This window comes from Cupressus sempervirens, chromosome 7 (genome assembly GCF_028749045.1).
Source record: "Cupressus sempervirens isolate cs-2001-9-10 chromosome 7, ASM2874904v1, whole genome shotgun sequence".
NCBI lineage: Eukaryota > Viridiplantae > Streptophyta > Pinopsida > Cupressales > Cupressaceae > Cupressus > Cupressus sempervirens.
In genome coordinates this window covers 712,342,326-712,362,681 of record NC_143124.1, presented here as the reverse complement: position 1 = coordinate 712,362,681, position 20,356 = coordinate 712,342,326, and the positions used below count along the sequence as shown (strand labels likewise).

At 34.7% G+C, this 20,356-nt stretch overlaps 1 protein-coding gene across 4 annotated transcripts in view; it reads left to right on the top strand.

The window, feature by feature from the left end:
* LOC149549213 (sodium/calcium exchanger NCL1-like) overlaps positions 1-20,356 on the top strand; it is a 97,944-nt gene that overhangs the window by 34,724 nt on the left and 42,864 nt on the right. For all 4 annotated transcript variants that reach the window (XM_089792632.1, XM_089792630.1, XM_089792631.1 and 1 more), the window contains 2 exons: positions 6,155-6,343; positions 9,824-10,005. In XM_089792632.1, coding sequence (XP_089648758.1) covers positions 6,155-6,343; positions 9,824-10,005 — 371 coding nt within the window. The remainder of the gene's footprint in view (positions 1-6,154; positions 6,344-9,823; positions 10,006-20,356) is intronic.

The window sequence follows — 20,356 nt, the reverse complement described above, 5'->3', positions numbered from 1 at the left end:
AGAGATAACAAAATTATCCACTAGAAATTCCTCAAGTTTGCAAGAAGTTGATCTCTTTACAAATAAAAAGATTAGATCCATCTCAAGAAGAAGGTTAGAAAAAGATGATCAAATAACTTTAAGAACACAAACTATCAATGCATCCATACAATTTTCTCTGCAAAGGAACAAAGAGCAAAAGGCTCCTTGAGAAGTGAATCTCCATATCCGTGAATGCCTCGACACAATGTTAGTGGAAGATCTGGGAGATCCAAAAGTTCCCATTCTTAATGAAGTCCATGAGGAAATAATGTAGGAGTAGGAATAGTTACAAGTCCATGACCAACAATTAGGCACTCCAAAATGGTTGAAGGAAAGAATGAAGAAAGATCAATCAAGCACTCCGGAGTAGTTGAAGGAAAGAATGAGGAAAGGTCCTATAGAGAAAATTGATCCATCATTGGAGTCAAAGGAATATTTAAGTAGAATAAACAAGCCAATGGAGAAGATTAAAGCAAATAAATTCTCCAACATTACTAGGGTTAAGTCAAGATCTAGAGTGTTAGATGTAGTAGTGCCAAGGATTGACAAGGCAAAGTATAAAATTACTCTAGAAGAATATGTGACAACAAATGACTTGGGACATGCAACTAACACATAAGTGATGGAAGAGTTTGATGATTCCACCTAGGCATTAAAAGAATCGACAAAAAATGGAAGAAAAGTATTGAAGATTGAAAAGTGAGAAAAAAAATTGTGTATCTACAATGCCTAACACATCTAGTTAGGTAGGAAGATCAAACGTTTGTTCCCCGTACAACTCTTTCAAAGGAGTTAGTTTATGGATGTGAAGAATTGAGGAGAATCACCCAAGGTGCCAAAGGGTGGGTGAAGAATGTTTATAATGTTGCATGTAAGTCCGTTGAGGATTTGGCTTGCATATATTGAAGAACTTTCCCTATCCTTGGTAGAATATAGTGTTTAGATCAGTTATGGAAAGATATTCTTATCTACTAGAATGGGACTATTCTACACTTGGAGGCTTTGATGGAGATTCCCAAGAAGGCATTGACGGATGGTGGAATGATAAGAAAAAATGAGGCATATGACTTTTCCTCATGATTATGTGCAGTGGTCACAAGGAAGGAGTTATTTAATAAAATAAGTGAAGAATCAACTCAATTGAGGAAAGTGATCAAGAACGTCTAGGAATGAATCCTTAATGCAGTCTAAGCATTGCTAATTAAGGAGATATACTAAAGAAGAGATGACAACAAATAGCTTGAAGATCATACTGGAGGAATTATTTGGCACGAAGTCCTTCTAAGGAGATCACTTGGAGAATATTTACATATTTTGAAACATTATGCACAAAGTTTAGGAATTAATGGCAAAATGGGAGAAGATACTGAACAAGTGTGAAGAGGACATAGCTGTAATCGAATAGACACACAAGATTGTGCCAAGTGTCTATGTAGACAAGGTAGAAAAAGTAGTGTCCAAATTCTTCACATTTAAAGAAGGGTATAAAGAATAGGCTATTCTGGTTGAGGGGTCATTAAATGCTTAGCGGGCATCTTGTCTCATTAAAGGTCAAGTTTATCCACTCTCTTGTGGCTGGGTGACTTGTCCTCTCATTGTTCCATGTGGTCCCACTCCTTTATGACATAGAAGCTATTGACATCACTAACAAAATCTCTAATGCCACCTAAAAGATGGATAAGAAAGCCACATGCAAGTCTAATAATTGTCTTGAAACATGTCTTATCAAGAAACTTTGTATTAGTTAACCTCATAATACCATATGCAAGAAAGGCATGTAAAGACATGAACCATAATTAGGTTCATTAGCACGAAATCTTTGCTCTTGATTTCATTTTGGTCTTGACCATTTGTAATTATAAGGCCTATAAAGAGGGCTAGCTCCTCACATTTGTTAAAAGTGTGAACTTTGGGAAATTGTTTCTATAGACCACTAGAATAATAAAAAACTAGCTCATTGAATTGGTGATTACTTGTGTTAGTTTGTGAGTTTGCATAGCTTCTCACTCCTCAAGTAGTTTAGATTTGTTTTCAAATCATTAGATGAATATGATTGATATTATTTTTTATGGTGAAATTGTTTGCTGGTTTGAGCTTTAATGAGTATACTTAATTTTGATCATTGATTGTGCATTGTTCTTTTGTTGATGTTCATTGATGGTATGAAAAGTATTAGCACAACCTTTGAAGATTGTACCTCCTTTGTGTAGTTGATTTGGCAAAGCAAAGCTTGGAAGATTGCATTGGGAAAGCTATTGTCTTTCAAGTTTTAGGGTTAGAGTAGAATCTCTCATTCTTAACCCCTTTACTTTCAACATTTTCTATTGAAACAGTTAGAGTACTTTCCATTGCAAATTCATTTGAATGTTTCTCGAGGTTAAAATTGTCTTAAGTCTTCTTGAAGAATCATTTAAGCCCCCCTTGGATTATTGGAATACATCAAGCCAAACAAGCTCACATCCATCATACAGTTGCATGTTCGCAATAAGAAACTTTGGGTCACCTCTATAATCTTTGCAATCTTAGTATACGAGGGGTCTTTGTTCAAGAGAGGATAGAGTGTCCCTTGGCAATTTATTTTGTGTTGGTGTCATCATTATTGTTGTCATATGCTGATTTGTATTTATGTTGTTTACGAAGGTGTCCACTTGACCATTATTACCTTCATAGTGTCTATTATCCCTATCATTTGCACCATTGTTATTGCTATTTCTATTATTGACTATAATTGAGAGTCACCATCTCAATCAATTGCCTAAGATGCTGGTTTGTTTTCTGTTCACACTGATTTGTAGCTTGCTGTCCTTTAATAACAATATCCAACATATTCACTGGATGTTCTCCCTCTATTTCTGTATCACCCATATTTTCTGCTCTCTATTTTTTCTATCACTAAGTTTAGATTAGACCTATTTCCTTGAGTATCGTAATGCTGTGTAAGTGGTTGATGTGCAAACCCACACATGGCACTCTTTCATCATTGTGAACCCTTTAGGATAGCAAAACTTAGCAAGACATGCGAAGAGAATATGAGGCACTTAGAAGAAGTGCTCAGTATCCTTAAGAGAGGGTGCTTGTTGCCAAGGAATCCAAGTGTAAATTTGGGTTGAGAGAACTTCTTTATCTTGGTCACCGAAATCAGCTCCAAGGGTTTATGTATGGTTGTAGAGAAAGTTAGAGCAATTGTTACTTGGCTTGTGCTAGCTAATCTTTCGTAACTTAAGGTTTTTTTTAATTTGTGTCGGTTCTATATGAGGGTGGTGAAGGGATGTTCATAGGTGGTTGTTGCACTTGCCGATTTGACCAAACATAGGGCCTTTGTTTGGTCTAATGCAAGACAATAATGCTCTGATCATTTAAGAAGCCAACGAGTTTATGCCAAGTTTTGGCTGTTTCCATTTTTCTAAGGATATTTCGAGTTTGTGTAATTCTTTCGGAGAGTGGAACGTGTTGTTTGATGTACGATAAGCATTCTATCACATTTGAGATTAGAATGTTGTGGTGTGCTAAGAGAATTTATACTATATATGATAAGGAGCTGCTGGCCATTATGCATTTTTTAGCCAAGTTCAAAACATGTCTCATGGGAGGTAATTTCATAGTCAAAATCCATCACAACAACCTTAAATACTTCTTGAATCAACAAGCTTGAATATAGACAACATAATTGTGTAAGAAAACTCCAAGTCTACAAATTTGACATTGTATATGTTAAAGGGAAGAGGAACATAGTGGCTGATGCATTATCTAGGAGACCACATTTTTGTTCTTTAGTGGAGATTACAACGAATTGCATAGAATCAATCTTACTAGACTATGCTAAAGAATCTTGGGCTTTTAGCATCATTAAGGGTACTGCATAGGATAATAGATATATTGTAATTAATGAGATTAACATTTACAAAGGTAGAATCTATTTGGATTTTACAATTTGAAATGATAGTTATAAGATCTTTATGAATTTGGTTTTAATGGCACCTTTTTATATTTGGGACTTCAATTTTTCTCTCTTTGATAAAGCACATGCCAATTGTCTAGATAACACATATTTTCCATGTTTTTGAGACTCACTTTTGCTCCCTCTTTGGCAAGGTGCATGCCAATACAGTAGGTGGACAGATTTTCATGTTTTAAAATTCAATGTAGTGTACAATCTTTGGAAAGCCATATGTTTATGCACCAAATGAATAATTTTTGTCATTGTTTGAAGTCAACATTGATCACTTAGTGAAAAATTAATGTGCCTTTTTTCACTCGAGTTACTTTTAAGTTGACATTGGACAACTTATTATTAGGAGTGGAATTTTGTCTTGACTTTAACTTAAGTGCTATGCCATTGGTTGTATTCAAAGACTTTGGGTCCTAGTTTTGTTTGAACCTACTTGGGTTCTAAGTGCCATATAGTATGGGTCCAAATAGGATTCCATTCATGTGGGTGAATCGAGTGGAAATTTGAGGGCTTTCAATCATGTACTAAGTAAAAATGATAGGATTGCAACTAATTATAAAGGTCATCATTGTCATGAGAGTGGATTTCTTCTACATGAAAATAAAGACATTGAAAGACTTAAGAGCAAGGTGCTTTGGCTAATATGGAGGCTTTGTGTGTTGGAAGTATAGGTTGAAAGCTTCTGCGGATAAATATCATTATCTAGGGGTCGAAGGCAATCCCAACAATACATACCCCTATCAAGATTCCAGATAGAGCCATTCATATTCTTCTTTAGTGTTTGTAAACTACAAATTAATAGGAGTTGATTGGATGTTGAGGATTTACCATAATCCTAAAATTAGATTTTGGGATAAGGGATTTCCATCAGATCACCTTTTAAAGTACTTTAGGATATAATTTTTAATAAAGAACCATGGCTCAGTGGAAATTTACAACTATATATTATCAGGCTGGATTCTTGCCCCTGCATCAATCCTGATGTAGACAGTTTAGCAAGGATTGCATCTTGTGTCAGATTCTATAGTCTTCCCCTAGAATTCTAGGATGCTGAAATTATTCAATCATATTGGCTGATAGCCTTATTTCTACACTTCGACATAAATATTTTTAAAGTTCAATATACATCATGACATTTGAGTTTGATGAATTTTGGATTATTAATATGGTGGTGTATTTTTCTATTTTATTCGACTATTAATATGGTGGTCAGTTTTGACCTAAATTGCTGCCGCAAATGTGTATATTTCTGATTTTTATATGTTTGTTGTATTGACAAACCCAAAAGGAACCTAAGCCTCAAATGTTTTTTGACCAAACGTGTGAACCAAAACCTTGAACCCAAAATCAAACCAGTACTAGGACTGGTAACTTAACTCAAAAGTGACTTGGAGAGAACTCCTAGACAATACTTATACCTTTTTCCGTGGGTCAAGACACAAAAAATGTACATATTTTGTGTTGTCTTATGCTTATCTTGCATACCCCTTCGAAAGGCATGCTCCCTAACACTAGATTTTAAAAAACCCATCTCTTAAAAGTGTTATTCCTTTGCCCAAGAACACTCTAATGGTACCAATGATACTTGTTTTCCTTCTTATTAACCAACCTTAGCTACCTAATGCATTGACATGGTATGTTGGTTTGGATTTATCACATATATGCCTTTACCGTTGTTGCCTTGGTCATTTCATCGAAGATTTGATTTTCACCTTACCCAATGTGTTCAAAAGCCCTTTCTGGTGGTCTTGGAATGCCAATTACTAAAAATGACTGACACTATTCATGATGATGGGACTAAAGGATTTAGCAATGAGTCACAAAAGGTTTATGTCATAGTGACAATTCTAACTGAATTAAAGTTTTAGGTTGATAGAAAAAGAAAGCACAATGATGCCATTATTTAAGGATGGCAATGTAAACCTCTATGGAACTATTCAAATTAGCTTGCTGGTTTCTGTTTGAATTATATTTATGCATCTGTATATTTTTGGGTTTATCCTTCAAATATTCTTTTTAAGATTGATGATGAGATTTTTTTGTTGATTAAATGTTTGTTATTTTTGAAATGAGAGGATTACTGTTCCTACTCATAGCTATTTGTTTTTTCAATTTCTTTGGGTAAAATTATCTTCATATTTGGAAATGGAAGTTTGATGCTTAGACTTGTGCTTGATTCTACAGTATCTGGTCTATCTGGAAGTACAGAAACTGCTCAATCACAAGTTTTGATTGGAATGGGATTACTTGCGGGATCCACTGTGATGTTACTGACAGTTTTGTGGGGCTCCTGTCTAGTTGTTGGAAAATGCGATTTCTCCGACAATTCTGTTGCAATTGATTCCCAAGATACAAGAAGATGCAGCCTTTTTGGTATGGTTATGTTAAAACTTAAGGTTGAAGATGAATTTAATATTAGCCCCTCTGGATATTATTGTCTTGTGCTATTCATGAAGTCTTAACATAATCTGTAGCAATGTTTAACTAGTTAAACTTTACATTTTTATAATACTAAGATTTTGCAAATGCTTCAGCAAGAACTTTGTTGACAATACTTTGAAGGAAGTTGATTGTTTCATAAATCCTTGTATATGGTTGATTGTTTCAAGTATGTTGCTTATCATTTTTATTAATTTACAAGTGTCATTGTTGTACGGTCTTTTTTTTTTTGTTGTTGGTAAGAGGTCGAAGCCAAGATTCATTATTATTATGTGTTGTGATTAATTATTATTAATATTTATTAAGCTCGAGTAGATTCAAACCAAGACCTCCCAAATAAGAGGCTCACAATTTACCGCTGTGTTGTACGCTCTTGCCTATTGTTGTACGATCTTTAACGTCCTATTTTATTTACCATTAATTTCATGGGACTTATAATCTGGTAATATCCATTATATTTCTTCTATCAAGTTGTTCTCTTTGGGTTTTTAATTTATGGAGTTTGTATTTGTTCACTTTGTCTCAGAAAGAACAATTAATCACGAAACAAGATGTTCAAATTTAATACATGTAGATTACATATCTCATTTATCAACTTATATTTTGTGCTAACCATAAGGAGTGGATCTTGTCATCCAGTTGACTAGAACATCATTTGTTATATATCCATTTTCCAATATCTGGATGAACATACTTAAATAAATAGATTTTGGTTACACTCTTGTGATAAACTATTAAATAGATGCATGCAATACACTTATACTTGAAGCATGAAAAACACATTCAAAGATCATTTGTTGATCTATATCCAAAGTGCAACAATAAGAAATTCCCATTATGTAGTAGAATGATAAATTCTGATCTTTTATATAGAAGATGTATGCATAGGCATACCTATGGTTACAAAACCATTCAATTTGGTATGGTTGCACTATTCAATTAACCATCACATATGATAACCATTGAGTTGAATGAATTTGAAGAACACCATATTTTTGCTACACCACTCACAGAAAAAATGAAAAATCTCTGTAAATGTCACCATGGCTTGTGCTTACACACTGAAAGTTGATGTTCAAAATATGCCTTAGTGTTGGAAATTCAACAAGTAACAATCATATTTCTTCCTTGCTTTCCTTGGTTCTCATCAATACTCAATCTGATTCAGATATATGCCCACAATCTCTACCTTGAATTTGGATCAAAATTTCACCAAGTGTGAATTATTCTTGCCATTAAAAGACCCTGATCTGTGATCAAGACTGAGTCACACCTCAAACTGACTTGCCCCACTTTTTCAAGACTTGGAAATGTTGCCAAATTACACCTAGAAGCAACAAACCACAAACAACCAAAGATAAAAAGTTGGTGTCCCCATTTGCAATGTGGTGTGTGTTTGACAACACAACTCTTTACATCTTAGGTGGTTGATAGTTTGAATTGTCCATTACTTACTGCTCCCCATGATAGTTTGAATTGTCCATTACTTTCTGCTCCCCATGATAGTTTGAGAGGCGAAACTTTAAAAGCACATTGAAGCATCTGTTTAGATCACTAATGTTCCTTTTGTGTATGTTAATGCTATCAGTATTCACAACAGAAGAAAATCAATTATCCATTGAATTCACTTCTTAATGTTTGGTTAAGTGCTGCCAAGGAAAGAGAAGATAATATATGAGGGATAATAGTCACACAAAATGAGCCTGTTAAAGGATGCTGATATTATAATTTATTTATACATATTTTGGATGCCAGCATTACAATTCACAATCTTGTAGGAAGAAGGTTGAAGATATATGAATGTTTGTTATTGGCCCAGCTCAGAAAATCAATTCTCCAAATTGCAGATTGATCCTCAAAATAGCAATTCATCTTCATATAAATGCATGTTGTAAATACATTTGCGATGGCATTTTGGGTAATATTGGCATTATGTTTCCTAATTTTATCATGTCTAAATGTTTTAAAAGTTTTTCCCATTTCTTTTCCCTTTTGTAAAATTAGTCATAAAATATTATAAAAAGCTCACAGCATGTATGTTGTCCATAATACTGTTTTTCCCCTGTTTTGCTTTAGGTATTGATTTCCTGAGCTCATCACTTACATCTACTTGTTGGTTTAAGGCTTTAACTAGTTGCTTCAGAGAAATAAACCGAAGCAACATAGACTTTTCCATAACCATTGCTGCCTTCCAGACTCAAGTCACTTCCCAGAACATTTCATATTTTCCTTATCAGGCATGAACCAATCCTCTTTCTGACACTGTCATACAATTTCAGTCATTTCTTGCAGATCTAGTTATGAAGGAAACTCATCAAAATCAACCTTACAGCCTTAAATCAAATACTTAATCTTCCTTATCTCATGAAGCTAGATAGACAACTGTTCTTTCATTATTTCTAACAGGCTTCATACTCACTATTTTATAAGAAAGACAACTTAGACTTATAACAACCATTGATTTTATGTGGTACTTCAATGAAATCTATTTGTACTTAGCAAATCTTGTATCCTAAGCATGGTATGGAACTATGCACGGGACAGCCAGCACAAACTGTCAGGTAACAACTTCTTTTTACTGTGATTGATCTTGCAGTTGGTAATGCTGCAGAGGACCATTACATTACTTAATCTTCAATCTTTGGTTCTTTGGATCCACTCTAGGAATCAATGTACAATGTTCCAATGTCATTCTAAATAAAACTTTGTAGAAAAGGCCAATATGTCAAGGACAATGCTGGTAAGATAAAATTATTTCTTTGGAACATGCCATAATAATATTCATGTTCCCATAAAATTTTGTGGGTTCTGATGAAGTAAACTCTCAACTGAAAGACAACAAATTATTGGTTAATCCTGATGGTACGTTACTTATTCTCCAATCTTTGCCTCTTTGGATCCACTCCATGAATTAATTTACAATCTTACATGGTAATTTTAAAAAGACCGACATCTCAAAGGTACTGCTGGTAAGAGAAGATTGCCTCTTTGGAACTTTTGATGATACCACTCTTTTGTCACTGTGCATGCAGTAGTTCAATGGTTGTTTGTTTATTTGAAAGAAAAATCCCCTGAGAAGATGAGATGGTTTAAATTCCTCAGACCATATTTGGTTTTACTGTTTTAACAACTGTCTATATCATTGGTCCTTCTATTTGTATTAACATCAAGGGTCATTTTATGATCACTTAACTATTGAGGATTTGTTTTATCTCTCTAATTTTCAAGACTTCCTGTCTATCTGAAGATTGTTAATTCCTTGTGTTCCAGTCTTTAGCTGCATAAATTGATCCACTTCTGATGAAAATTTTGTTTCCATTGAAAAGTTAAGAAGCACTGGCCTAAAATATAATGGAACTTTTATTGTATCTCACATATATTATTAATCCAGGTTTTGAACTTTCTCTTTTTCAGAGTCAGGTATTTCTACAGACAAATCAACTAGTACAGCCTCTCGAATTATGGTGGCATCAGTTATACCTTTTCTCATTGTACAAATCCCACAAATCTTTAACTCTTCTTCTACCAAACGGATAGCGGTTTTGGTTGCTTGCATTGCTGCAATTTTATGTCTCCTAACGTACTGTATATATCAGGTACTGTGACATTGATTAAATACCTTCCTGATACCAGTTTTCAGGGTTCTTAAATTTTTACCTTTTTTCAATTTTTATTTCCGTATCCAGATTTCAATATTGAATCTTGCAGGGAAGGCAGAAAGGAAAGAAAAACTGTCATTATCTCTTAAATTTGTTGTGATATTTCTTATCTTTGTTTTCAAGCATCTTTTAAACATGGTAGTTGTTGGGACTGCAACTGTGTTGATTTGAATTATTAAAAATATAGTGCCAACTTAAGAGTAGAGATAGTTGTGCTAGAGATAGAAGCATGTAAAGATAGGATATTGAATCTAGAAGGATGTTGTTTTAGTGCAGCTTGAATTTAGGGATTTGTAATATCCCCTTTTTAGGCGACAGGAACAGTCTTCAGGAGGTTGGCTTATTACTGGGTTTCTGTAAGCCAACAAGATGTTCAAGACACTAACAAGGGATATACAGACTGGTAGCAGAGTCTTGTGGGGTCCATTCTGAGCCTTGGGACTCATTAGCCTCCCGACGGTATTCAATTCCTCATGCCGGGGAAAAGGAAAAACCTGTCAAGAAAAGATTGGTGGTTGAAACAAATTTTTTTTTCGGGAAAGGTAAAGGGGGGCATATTAAATAACTGTAGTAATTGCACAGACAGGAATTACAAAATGATTGTACACACAGATCAGCAGATCCAACAGCATGCGAACCCAGCAGAAAAAAAGTTGGCATTTACAACAAAACAGTAAATTCTGGTAAATCTTCCCCAAGAAACACTGAAAATATTCATGGCTGGTAATCCTTCTGCTATATTTTTGTAGTGTGAAACTGCTGCTGATCCTATTCTTGGGGCGATTATTCACAATCTGACGGGGTTGCTAGTCTTTGGTTGGGTTACACAGCAGGTAAGACATTTTTCATATAGAAATATGACATTTCTATAGTTTCTGTACATTTCATACAGTATGATGTTTCTACAATTTCTGTATAGGAGTTCATCAACTTTTGTAAAGGAGCTACAACAGGTCATAGAGCTTGTATGTTTGCTAATTTTGGGACAGAGGGTTGGCAACTTCCAGCTGCACCAGGCCTATTGGGTGATATGCATATGCCCCTATTTAATCATTTCTGAGATCTTCCAGGTTAAGACTCTTAAGAAAATGCAAATGGTAGGCTCAAAGGAAATCTCCATAACTTATGTAGCATCCTTCAAGCCTGTGCTGAAATGGTTTCTTTAGAACAGGGTGCAGACACCCATGGAGGCATTACTGAAAGCAGAATTTTGTCACATGTTGAGGTTGCAAGTGCCCTGGTTGATATCCATTCTAAATGTCGAAGCATACAACATGCATATGAACTGTTTGAAATATATAAACTAAAGCAATTATATTCTTCGCCAAGTTAGCAAAATTAAGTCCACAATCCATAGTGGATGGAAACACTGTTTAGCTGTGATGGGGATGATTTGGTGCTTTGTGAGTGCCAAGTTTGAATGATGTCATAAATTGTAACTGCCTTATTAGGCAATTATTCAAAATGTTGAAGCACAGACAAGGCCAGTGAACTCTGTGACAAAGTGCCTCAAATAACTGTGGTTTCAACAAATGCTATGCTATATCTAGAAAATTGACTTGCCTCACTAGACATTTATTCAAATTGTCAAAGGACAAACAAGGCCAGTGAAATGGTTGATAAAATGCCTCGAAGAACTGTGGTCTCAAGGAATGTTATGATTGCAGGATATTTGGAAAATTGACTTGCTGCAATCAGCATGTGTTAAATCAAATTGGACAACCTTTGGCAGCATGCTTCCCATCTTTTCCAAAATGGGAGGTTAGTAACACGGTATGGACATACATCCTATGATGGAGGGGGGTTGCTTATTCTGATACTGTAGTTGGAAATGTTTTGTAGACATATGTGCAAAATGTGGAAACATGCACAAGGTATGTCATCTGTTTGACAAAATGTTTCAAAGAGATGTTTTGGAATGCAATGCTTACATGTGACATGATACACAAAAGGGATTTGCTAAAGAGTAAATGAAGCTTTCAAGAAAATGCAATTGGCAGTTGTGATGCCATAATTGACAACCTCTATAAGCATCCTTCCTGCCTGTGCCAAAATGGGAACTTTGAGACATGATATTAACATCCAACAAACTGTAGGGGAAAGGTGAGTATCCAAAATGTGGAAGCATTCATAAGACATGGAAACATTTGACTAAATGCACCATAAATTGGGTTACAAAAATATTGATGTTATATTATTAAGAGACCTAAAAAAAACTATAACCCTTATAAAAGCCTAGTCCACTCTATTACGGCATGCACAGAGGTTAATTGTGACAATTTGCTCTTGCGTTGAGAATCTTTGTTTTGGTTGGTAATACATTCATCATCACTATACAAATTCATTGTTACACTATAGACAAAAAATATAAAACTTGAAAACATATTTTTAAAATCTATATATAATCCTACGGGAAAAAATTCGTCCCAAACCCACATACACCCCCATTGATACTTCAAATAGAAAAATAATTAGATCATGTTGTGAAGTAAAAAATGAGCTTTTAGATCACTGAAAATCTGAAACTATCTCAACAAAAAACCAAGGCATGTTGAATAATAATTCCTCTCAAAATTTTAAAGGAAAATATTATACTTGTATATATCCGCCACATGAGAAACTTTCTGAAACATCATATCTCTATATGAAAAATGTCTTACCTGCTATGGAACCCAATAAAAGATTAGCGACCCCCTGTTAACAATGTGCTCTTGGAAGCTGGGAGGAAGAAGATGAAAACGCTTCCCCTCAACAACCGATTGGTTTCTTCACCAACGATGAGAAACAGTGCTCACTGGCCTCCCCAATCTGAAAGCAACTTCATGAATTTGTTAATAGAAAGGCACAATTTCGCTGCCAAGGACAACATGCCAGGAAAGAGCAACTTCACAATAGATGTTTTGAGCTTGAAGCAAGACCCAATATTACTGCAGACTTCTGATAAGTTGCTCTATTTTTTTGACAAAATGGCCGACAATACAACAATTTTTTTGGAAAATGTAATCAACAAACCCTATACCACAGCATTATACTTGCATTAGCGATTCATAATCTTTCATGAAGAAGTTACTGAAAAAATTCTCAAAGAAAAAGACTAATGGTATAGATATGAGTGGCAGCATAGAGGGACTACACATGTCCACGGAATTATTTGGCTCCGGAATGCATCTTGTTCCGGAATGCATCAGATATGGATAGACCTGATTGGAAAAATGAGGCAGAGCTCAAAAGAGCAAGAAGGTTTTTCAACATTTATGTTGTTGCATGTAATCCTCACGATGCAGCAAACAGAAACAATACAACAAGTAGGTCTCCACTAGATGATCCATGCTTGCTTGAAACTACTGAGATATTGTCTGTACAACTTGTTGGAAACTACGAAGAGACTACTGAGGTTTTTCAATAATTGCAAACAAATGAATGCAGCCAAATACAATGCCTTGGGTGTCAATCACATCACCCAAGAAGAAGTTGGGTCAGATGAAGGAGAAGAAGAGAGTGACAATGACGCAACCATGGGAGATACAAAAGAGATGAACGGACTGTTTTCCCAGATGGGACCCTCAATAAATATCAACCTAGATGAGCTTGACATGCTTGGTAAGCGTGAGTTTGATACCAGCTATAGATGGGTTCAGAGCATGATACCCTAACACTTGCAAGAAATTGCAATGAGGTTCATAAATGCAAGTGAAACATGTTGGCATGATGAGACCATGGTATCCAACATCTACATTCCAAACTATACATTGTTAGCAAAGCAAGAGGCAACACTCAAGAGTAATTTCAGGCCATAGCAAATGCCTCTCTACCAGCCCACTTTACGTGATGATTCAGGGAATAATTGAGGCAAGAAAATCCTACATAATTGCATGCATAAAAAATGCATTCAACACTAAGTCACTACAGCAAAAAAAAAACCAACTCCTCACACTGGCTCCAACAAGAATCGTTGTAATCAACATACATGAAATGACCATCCATTCAATGCTCAAGATTCCTAATAATGAATTGCATCCACTGCAAGGACAAGCATAGGCAATATTTCAAGAGGATATGAAGGACATCAGATACATTCTTATTGATGAAATGAGATTTGTAAGGCCAAAGTTCTTAAAAATAGATAGTAGGCTATGCTAGGCATTTCCACATAGTCAACACCTAGGTTTTGATGGTGTCGCCATAATCTTGGTAAGTGACCTTACACAATTACTACTCATGATACAAATCACAATCACATGTGAGGACATTGTGGGAGCAATCCTCAAATAGTTGTCACCTTGCAAACAATTTTTTGACAACATGGTGAATGTACAAGCACAATTTTGTCAAGTATTGCAGAATATACGAAATGCAAATCCACATCAAGAAGATTGACAACTCTTGGTGACTTGCACAAACAAATATGTTACATTGAGTGAAATGGAAGAATTTGACAACTCAATGCACCTTTTTGCTACCAATGATTTAGTCAAGTTGCATAATAAAATAATGTTGAAAATGTTAAACTGTCCAATTGTGACAACTATAGCGACAAACACTGATACACAACAAAAATTGCAGTTAGTGATGAACAACTTGAAAAGCAAGTATTACTTTGCAAAGGATAGTGCATCATGTTAACCACAAATATATGGGCACAAGCGGGACTTGTAAATGGAGCTCTTGATGAAGTGACTAACATTATTTATAGCCTTGGCTTCAAACCACTAGATGTTTTAGAAAGGATTGAAAATTACAGTGGGTCACTATGGAACCAAATTGGCCCCAAGGTTGTGTGGATACCTCTAATATCACTAAGTTGTCGAAGGCAAATACCCCTCACTATAGCATGGGCTATAACCTTACACAAATCTCAAAGACTGATGCTACAAAAAGCTCCAATCGATATTGGAGAAATAGAGAGGCAGGTCCTAACATTCATAGCGATGTCTAGAGTCGAGTCATTAAACGACCTTTGCATTCAACCAATGTTTGCCTTCAAGAGGTACTCCAAAATGTAAAACAATCCATAAACAATAAAAAGGAAAAAAGAGAAGGCATGAGGATCTCGCCTAAATCCCCCTCACATCACTCAAGTAATAATTGCTCTCAAAAACTCATAACTAATCTTATTACCTCATAAAGGTTTTGAAGACAAGCCATAGAATACAAAGTTACACATTCAAATGTTAATAATAGGTCCACTGCAAATGTTTTATAAGCAATATGTATTGTAATGACATTACAATAACTTTGCTAATTGAACCCAAAGAATGTGAAAGTCATTCTGGAATGGCCTACCCCAAGGACAACTATCGAGGTGAGGCCTTTTCATGATATAACTAGTTCTTAAAGGAAGTCCATTGGAAGCTTCAATAGTATTTTTGCATTATTGACTGAGACAATTAGAGGGGACAAAAAAGAATTCAAATGGATTGTAGGAGGAACAAAAAGTTTTGTCATGTTGTAGGAGGTGATAAACTTGTTTTAGCCCTTTTTGATTTCAATAAGGTGTTTCATGTGGATTGTGATGTCAGTGATAATGCCACTGGAGTTGCTTTGAGCGAAGAAGTTAAGCCCACTGCATGTTTTGATGAGAAGTTAAATGATGCAAAAAGAAAGTATTTCGTTTATGATTAGGATTTATATTCAATAGTTCAAGAATTGAAGAAACAGAGATATTATTTGTTGCCGAAAGAATTTTTTCATATACTAGTCATCAGGTATTATAGTACTTGAATAGTCAAGGTAAATTGAATCAAATGCATTTGAAATGGGTGGAGTTTTTGTAGAGCTATACCTTTTTTTTAAAGCATATAAGTGGGAGGTCTAATCGAGTTGTAGATGTGAATGTTTTTAGGACCTCTAATAGACAAACTAAATTATGTTATTGTATTTGATTTGAATCACTAATATATGTGATAGGAGATTAGCAATATCTACAGTTCGCAAACTGAAATATATGGAATGTATAACTTCTTGTAACTTATTACTTCAATATTGCTGGAGGAAGACTAATGTAGTGCCATTTTGATTGGTGATTAGATTACACCAGCAATCTGAATTATATAAGGGAGAGATGAGGTGCATGTCTTGTAGGGACATGACTCTATGTAGCCAATGGCCACGTAGAGTCATGGCTCTACAGGCCATGCACTTCTAATTTCATGTTTAATAAATTCCTGATAACTAATCGGGTCCCCAATAACAAAAGGGGCACAAAACAATAAAGTCAGATTCAACCATAGATATAGAGAGAATTACATAATAAAACACTTCTCCTGCTGCTATATATTTAACACTCCCTCTTAGCAAGGGAGAAATGAAATATCAATCAGATCTCATAATTCTAACAAGTTATCAATATTAATGATATTCATATAATCAACAGATTATCTGACTTTAACACTTTGAAATAGTGACTTGTCAAATAACTATAACCACAATGTTATGAACACCATCATAACATGTATTATGATATCTGGCATTTTGGATCAACAACTAGAGTGATCATAATACTTTCGTTATTAAAGTCCTTTAGCATATTCGGAACAATAACATAAACTATCATGATAACAAGCCTATCATTTGTAAGATTGTCACCTTACAACGATTACTTTCTGAATATATATGTCAATACAAGATCGTCATCTTTTATTACATATTTGATGCAACTATATAGAAGCATAAACTCATATATAAAATTGAAACTCAAATTCAATATTCAAATGTACAATTTGATCATACCAAGTTTTCCTCTGAAGTATTCCAATATAACCTTGGTAGGAGGTTTGGTAAGAACATCTGTTGTTTTCTCATTTGTACTTATGTACTCTAGTTTGATAGCACCTCGATCTACCATATCCCTAATATAACAATAAGGTATCTCAATATGCTTAGATCGACTATGGAAAGTTGGATTTGCTGAAAGCTAGATACAACTTTGATTATTGCAGTGAATGATAGTTGACTTCAAAAGTTTCTTGAACAACCCAACTAGCAACTTCCGCAACCATACAACCTCTTTGGCTCCCATGGACGAGGCTATATATTCTGCTTCAATGGAGCTTAAGGTAACTGAAGATTGTTTCTTGCTAAACCAGGAAATCATTGTAGATGCAAGACTAAAACAACATCCTGCAGTACTCTGACGTTCAGTAGAGCTGCCGACCCAATTAGAGTCTGAATATCCATGAAGATTGATTTCAACTTGATCATATTTGAGTCCCATACCAACTGAACCTCTTAGGTATCGTAAGATGTGCTTAGCTACCATAAGCTGTATCTTCTTTGGTTCACACATGAATTGACTTAATGTATTAGTTGCATAACAGATATCAGGACAAGTATTAACCAAGTACATTAGTGATCTGATGATCTTCTTGTAGTAAGTAGGATCAGTAGGTTCAGATTCAAATCTGTCATTCTTTAGTTTATGTAAGTTAGCTTCCATAGGAGTAGTAACTGGTTTACAATCCATCATTCTAAAATTAGTCAAAATATCAACATTGTATTTTCCTTGATTTAAGAAAATGTAGTCATCCTTTTGCCAGACTTCTAGACCTAGGAAGTAATGAAGAAGTCCTAGGTCTTTCATATCATATTCTGTTGTTGGTTCCTGTTTGCATTTTGCTATGAGATGTTCTTCACCTGTTATAAGAAAGTCATCAACATATAATATAAGAATAATCATATCATCTCCATTTATTTGAAAGTATATGTTAGGATCAATTTCATTCTTGGAATACCCTAATTTTGTGCGATAGTTGTCTATTCTTTCAGACCATGCCATGGGTGCTTGTTTAAGGCCATATAGTGCTTTCTTTAATTTGCACACATGAGAGTTTTTGTTATGAGTGATGAATCCTTCTAATTGCTCAATATATACCTCTTCAATTTCACTATTTAGGAATGTTGTTTTGACATCCATTTGATGCATCTTCCATCCTTTGGAGACTACAATTGCTATGATGGTTCTGACATATGTGTACTGGGCAACGAGAGCGTAGGTTTCTTCATTATCAATTCCTTCCTTCTGTGAGAATCTGCGGGCTACAAGTTTGGCTTTGTATTTTTCAATGCTGTCGTTAGATGCATGCTTGATTTTGTATAGCCATTTAGAATAAACCACTGATTTATTCTTTGGTCTGGGTACAACATCCCACACATCATTTTTTAGTATTGATTGATAATCTTCAATTATTGCTTCTTTCCAAGATTTGCTTGATAAGGCTTCTTCGACATTTGAAGGCTCTCTTTTGATGATTTTAGAGAGTATTGCTACGTAGCATGATTGATTTCTTGTTTTCTTGCTTTCTTTGACCACTTCATCTAGTTCTATATGATTTTCTTCTATCATTTTTCTAGCCCAAAGTGGTCTCTTTTTGTTGTTAGGATTTTCAATATTTTTTGAATTTGGAATAATAGGTGTAAATATGTTTTGCATCATTCTCCCTCTCATTCTTTGCTAAATGATCCTCATCTAGTTTAGTGGTAGGTTCTGCGTATGATTCATCAATGTTATTTGAAAGATTAAAGGCAATGTCTTTTTAAAATTTTACATCTCTACTAACTTCAATGATTCTTTGACCAAGGACATAGATCCTATAACCTTTGGTTGATTCACTGTATCCGACGAGTATACCCTTCTTTCCAGATGGTTCTAATTTTGTTCTGTTTTCTTTAGGAATATGAATATAAATAGGACACCCAAATAATCTTGGGTGTCTTAAGTCTAGTCTAATGCCTGTAAATACTTCTTTAGGAGTTGTATTTTCCAACATTGAGTGAGGACATCTATTTTAAATATAAATTTCAGTATTAGAAGCTTTAGCCCAAAAAGAGGTATGAAGATTTTGGTCATGCATCATAGCTTTGGCTGATTCAATAATGGATATGTTTTTTGATTTTGCGACTCCATTCTGTTGAGGATTATACGGTACATAAAACTCTCTCTTAATCCCAACAGTAATGCAAAAGTCTTTAAATATTTTTGAGATGTATTCACATCCGTTAATTGATCTTAAGGTTTTGATTTTTGGACCAAGCTGATTTTCAACTAGGATTTTGATCTCTTTGAATTTAGATAACACCTCAATTGTTTCCTTTTGTTTAAGGAAGTAGATCCAAGTTCTCCTAGAATAGTCATCTATAAAGATCACATAATAGACATCCATTTAGAGAAGGTACAAACATAGGACCACATAGTTCAGTATGAATAAGTTCAAGTACTAAATTTGATTTGTGTACACTTTTGGGAAAGGATTTTTTCATATTTTTACCTAGGGCACATCCTTTGCAAATGCCTAAATGATCAGGTTAGAGGCTAGGTAACCCTATTTCAATTTTTCCTATTGATGGTAAAGCACAGAAATGAAGGTGCCCTATTCTTCTATGCCATATTTCATTTGTTTTTGATGTTTCATGATTTAGAGCTAAATTTTTCTGGTTACACAATTTGTATAGACTTCCATCTCTAAATCTAATGGATATAGCTTTCTTGGTATTTGATTTCTTTGGCCAAGATAGAACTTTATCTTCTTGGAAGGTGATTTGATACCCTTGATCGGCAAGGCTGAAGATAGAGACCAAATTTCTTTTTATGCCAGGTACAAATAAAACATTCTTAAGTTGGAGAGTAATACCTAAATTTCGTTGAATTGAACATGATCCAATACCTTTAATTAAGTGTGTAGAATTGTCTCCAATGGTTACTTCTTCAGAGGAGCATCCTTCGAAGCTTTCAAATTTATCTCTAAAGCCTGTCATATGACGTGACGCTCCACTATGTATAATCCAAGTATTCTTGTTGGAGTTTAATTCACTTGATAGTGCTAGATAAAATGTGTAGTTTTCTTCTTTTTCATCTTCTTCCCCTTTGATTTCTGCTAGAGCTGCTTGAATTTTCTTTCATTCTGGACAAAAGTTATGAGAGACCAAATTTGTCACATTTGAAACATTGTACTTTTGATCAATCCCGTTTCTTGTATGATTTGTTGAATTCCTTCCTATTTCTTTTGAATTTACCTTTCTTTTCTTTGTTGTTCATATTAGCATGAAGAGCTTGAATGTCTCCCTCTTGATTTAGGTTGATTCCTCTAGAAACCAATCTTGACTCTTCTTCAGTGCATTCATTTTTAAGTAGTTCAAATTTAGGAAGATCAGGTTGAGAGCTTAGACCACGAATAAAAGTTTCCTAAAATCCTTTTAAGGCTATAATGCTAAGTTCTTTGTCATCTACTGGACTTCCAATAGTCACAAGTTGATCTTTCAACTCAGAAATTCTTAAGAAATAAGATGTAATTGA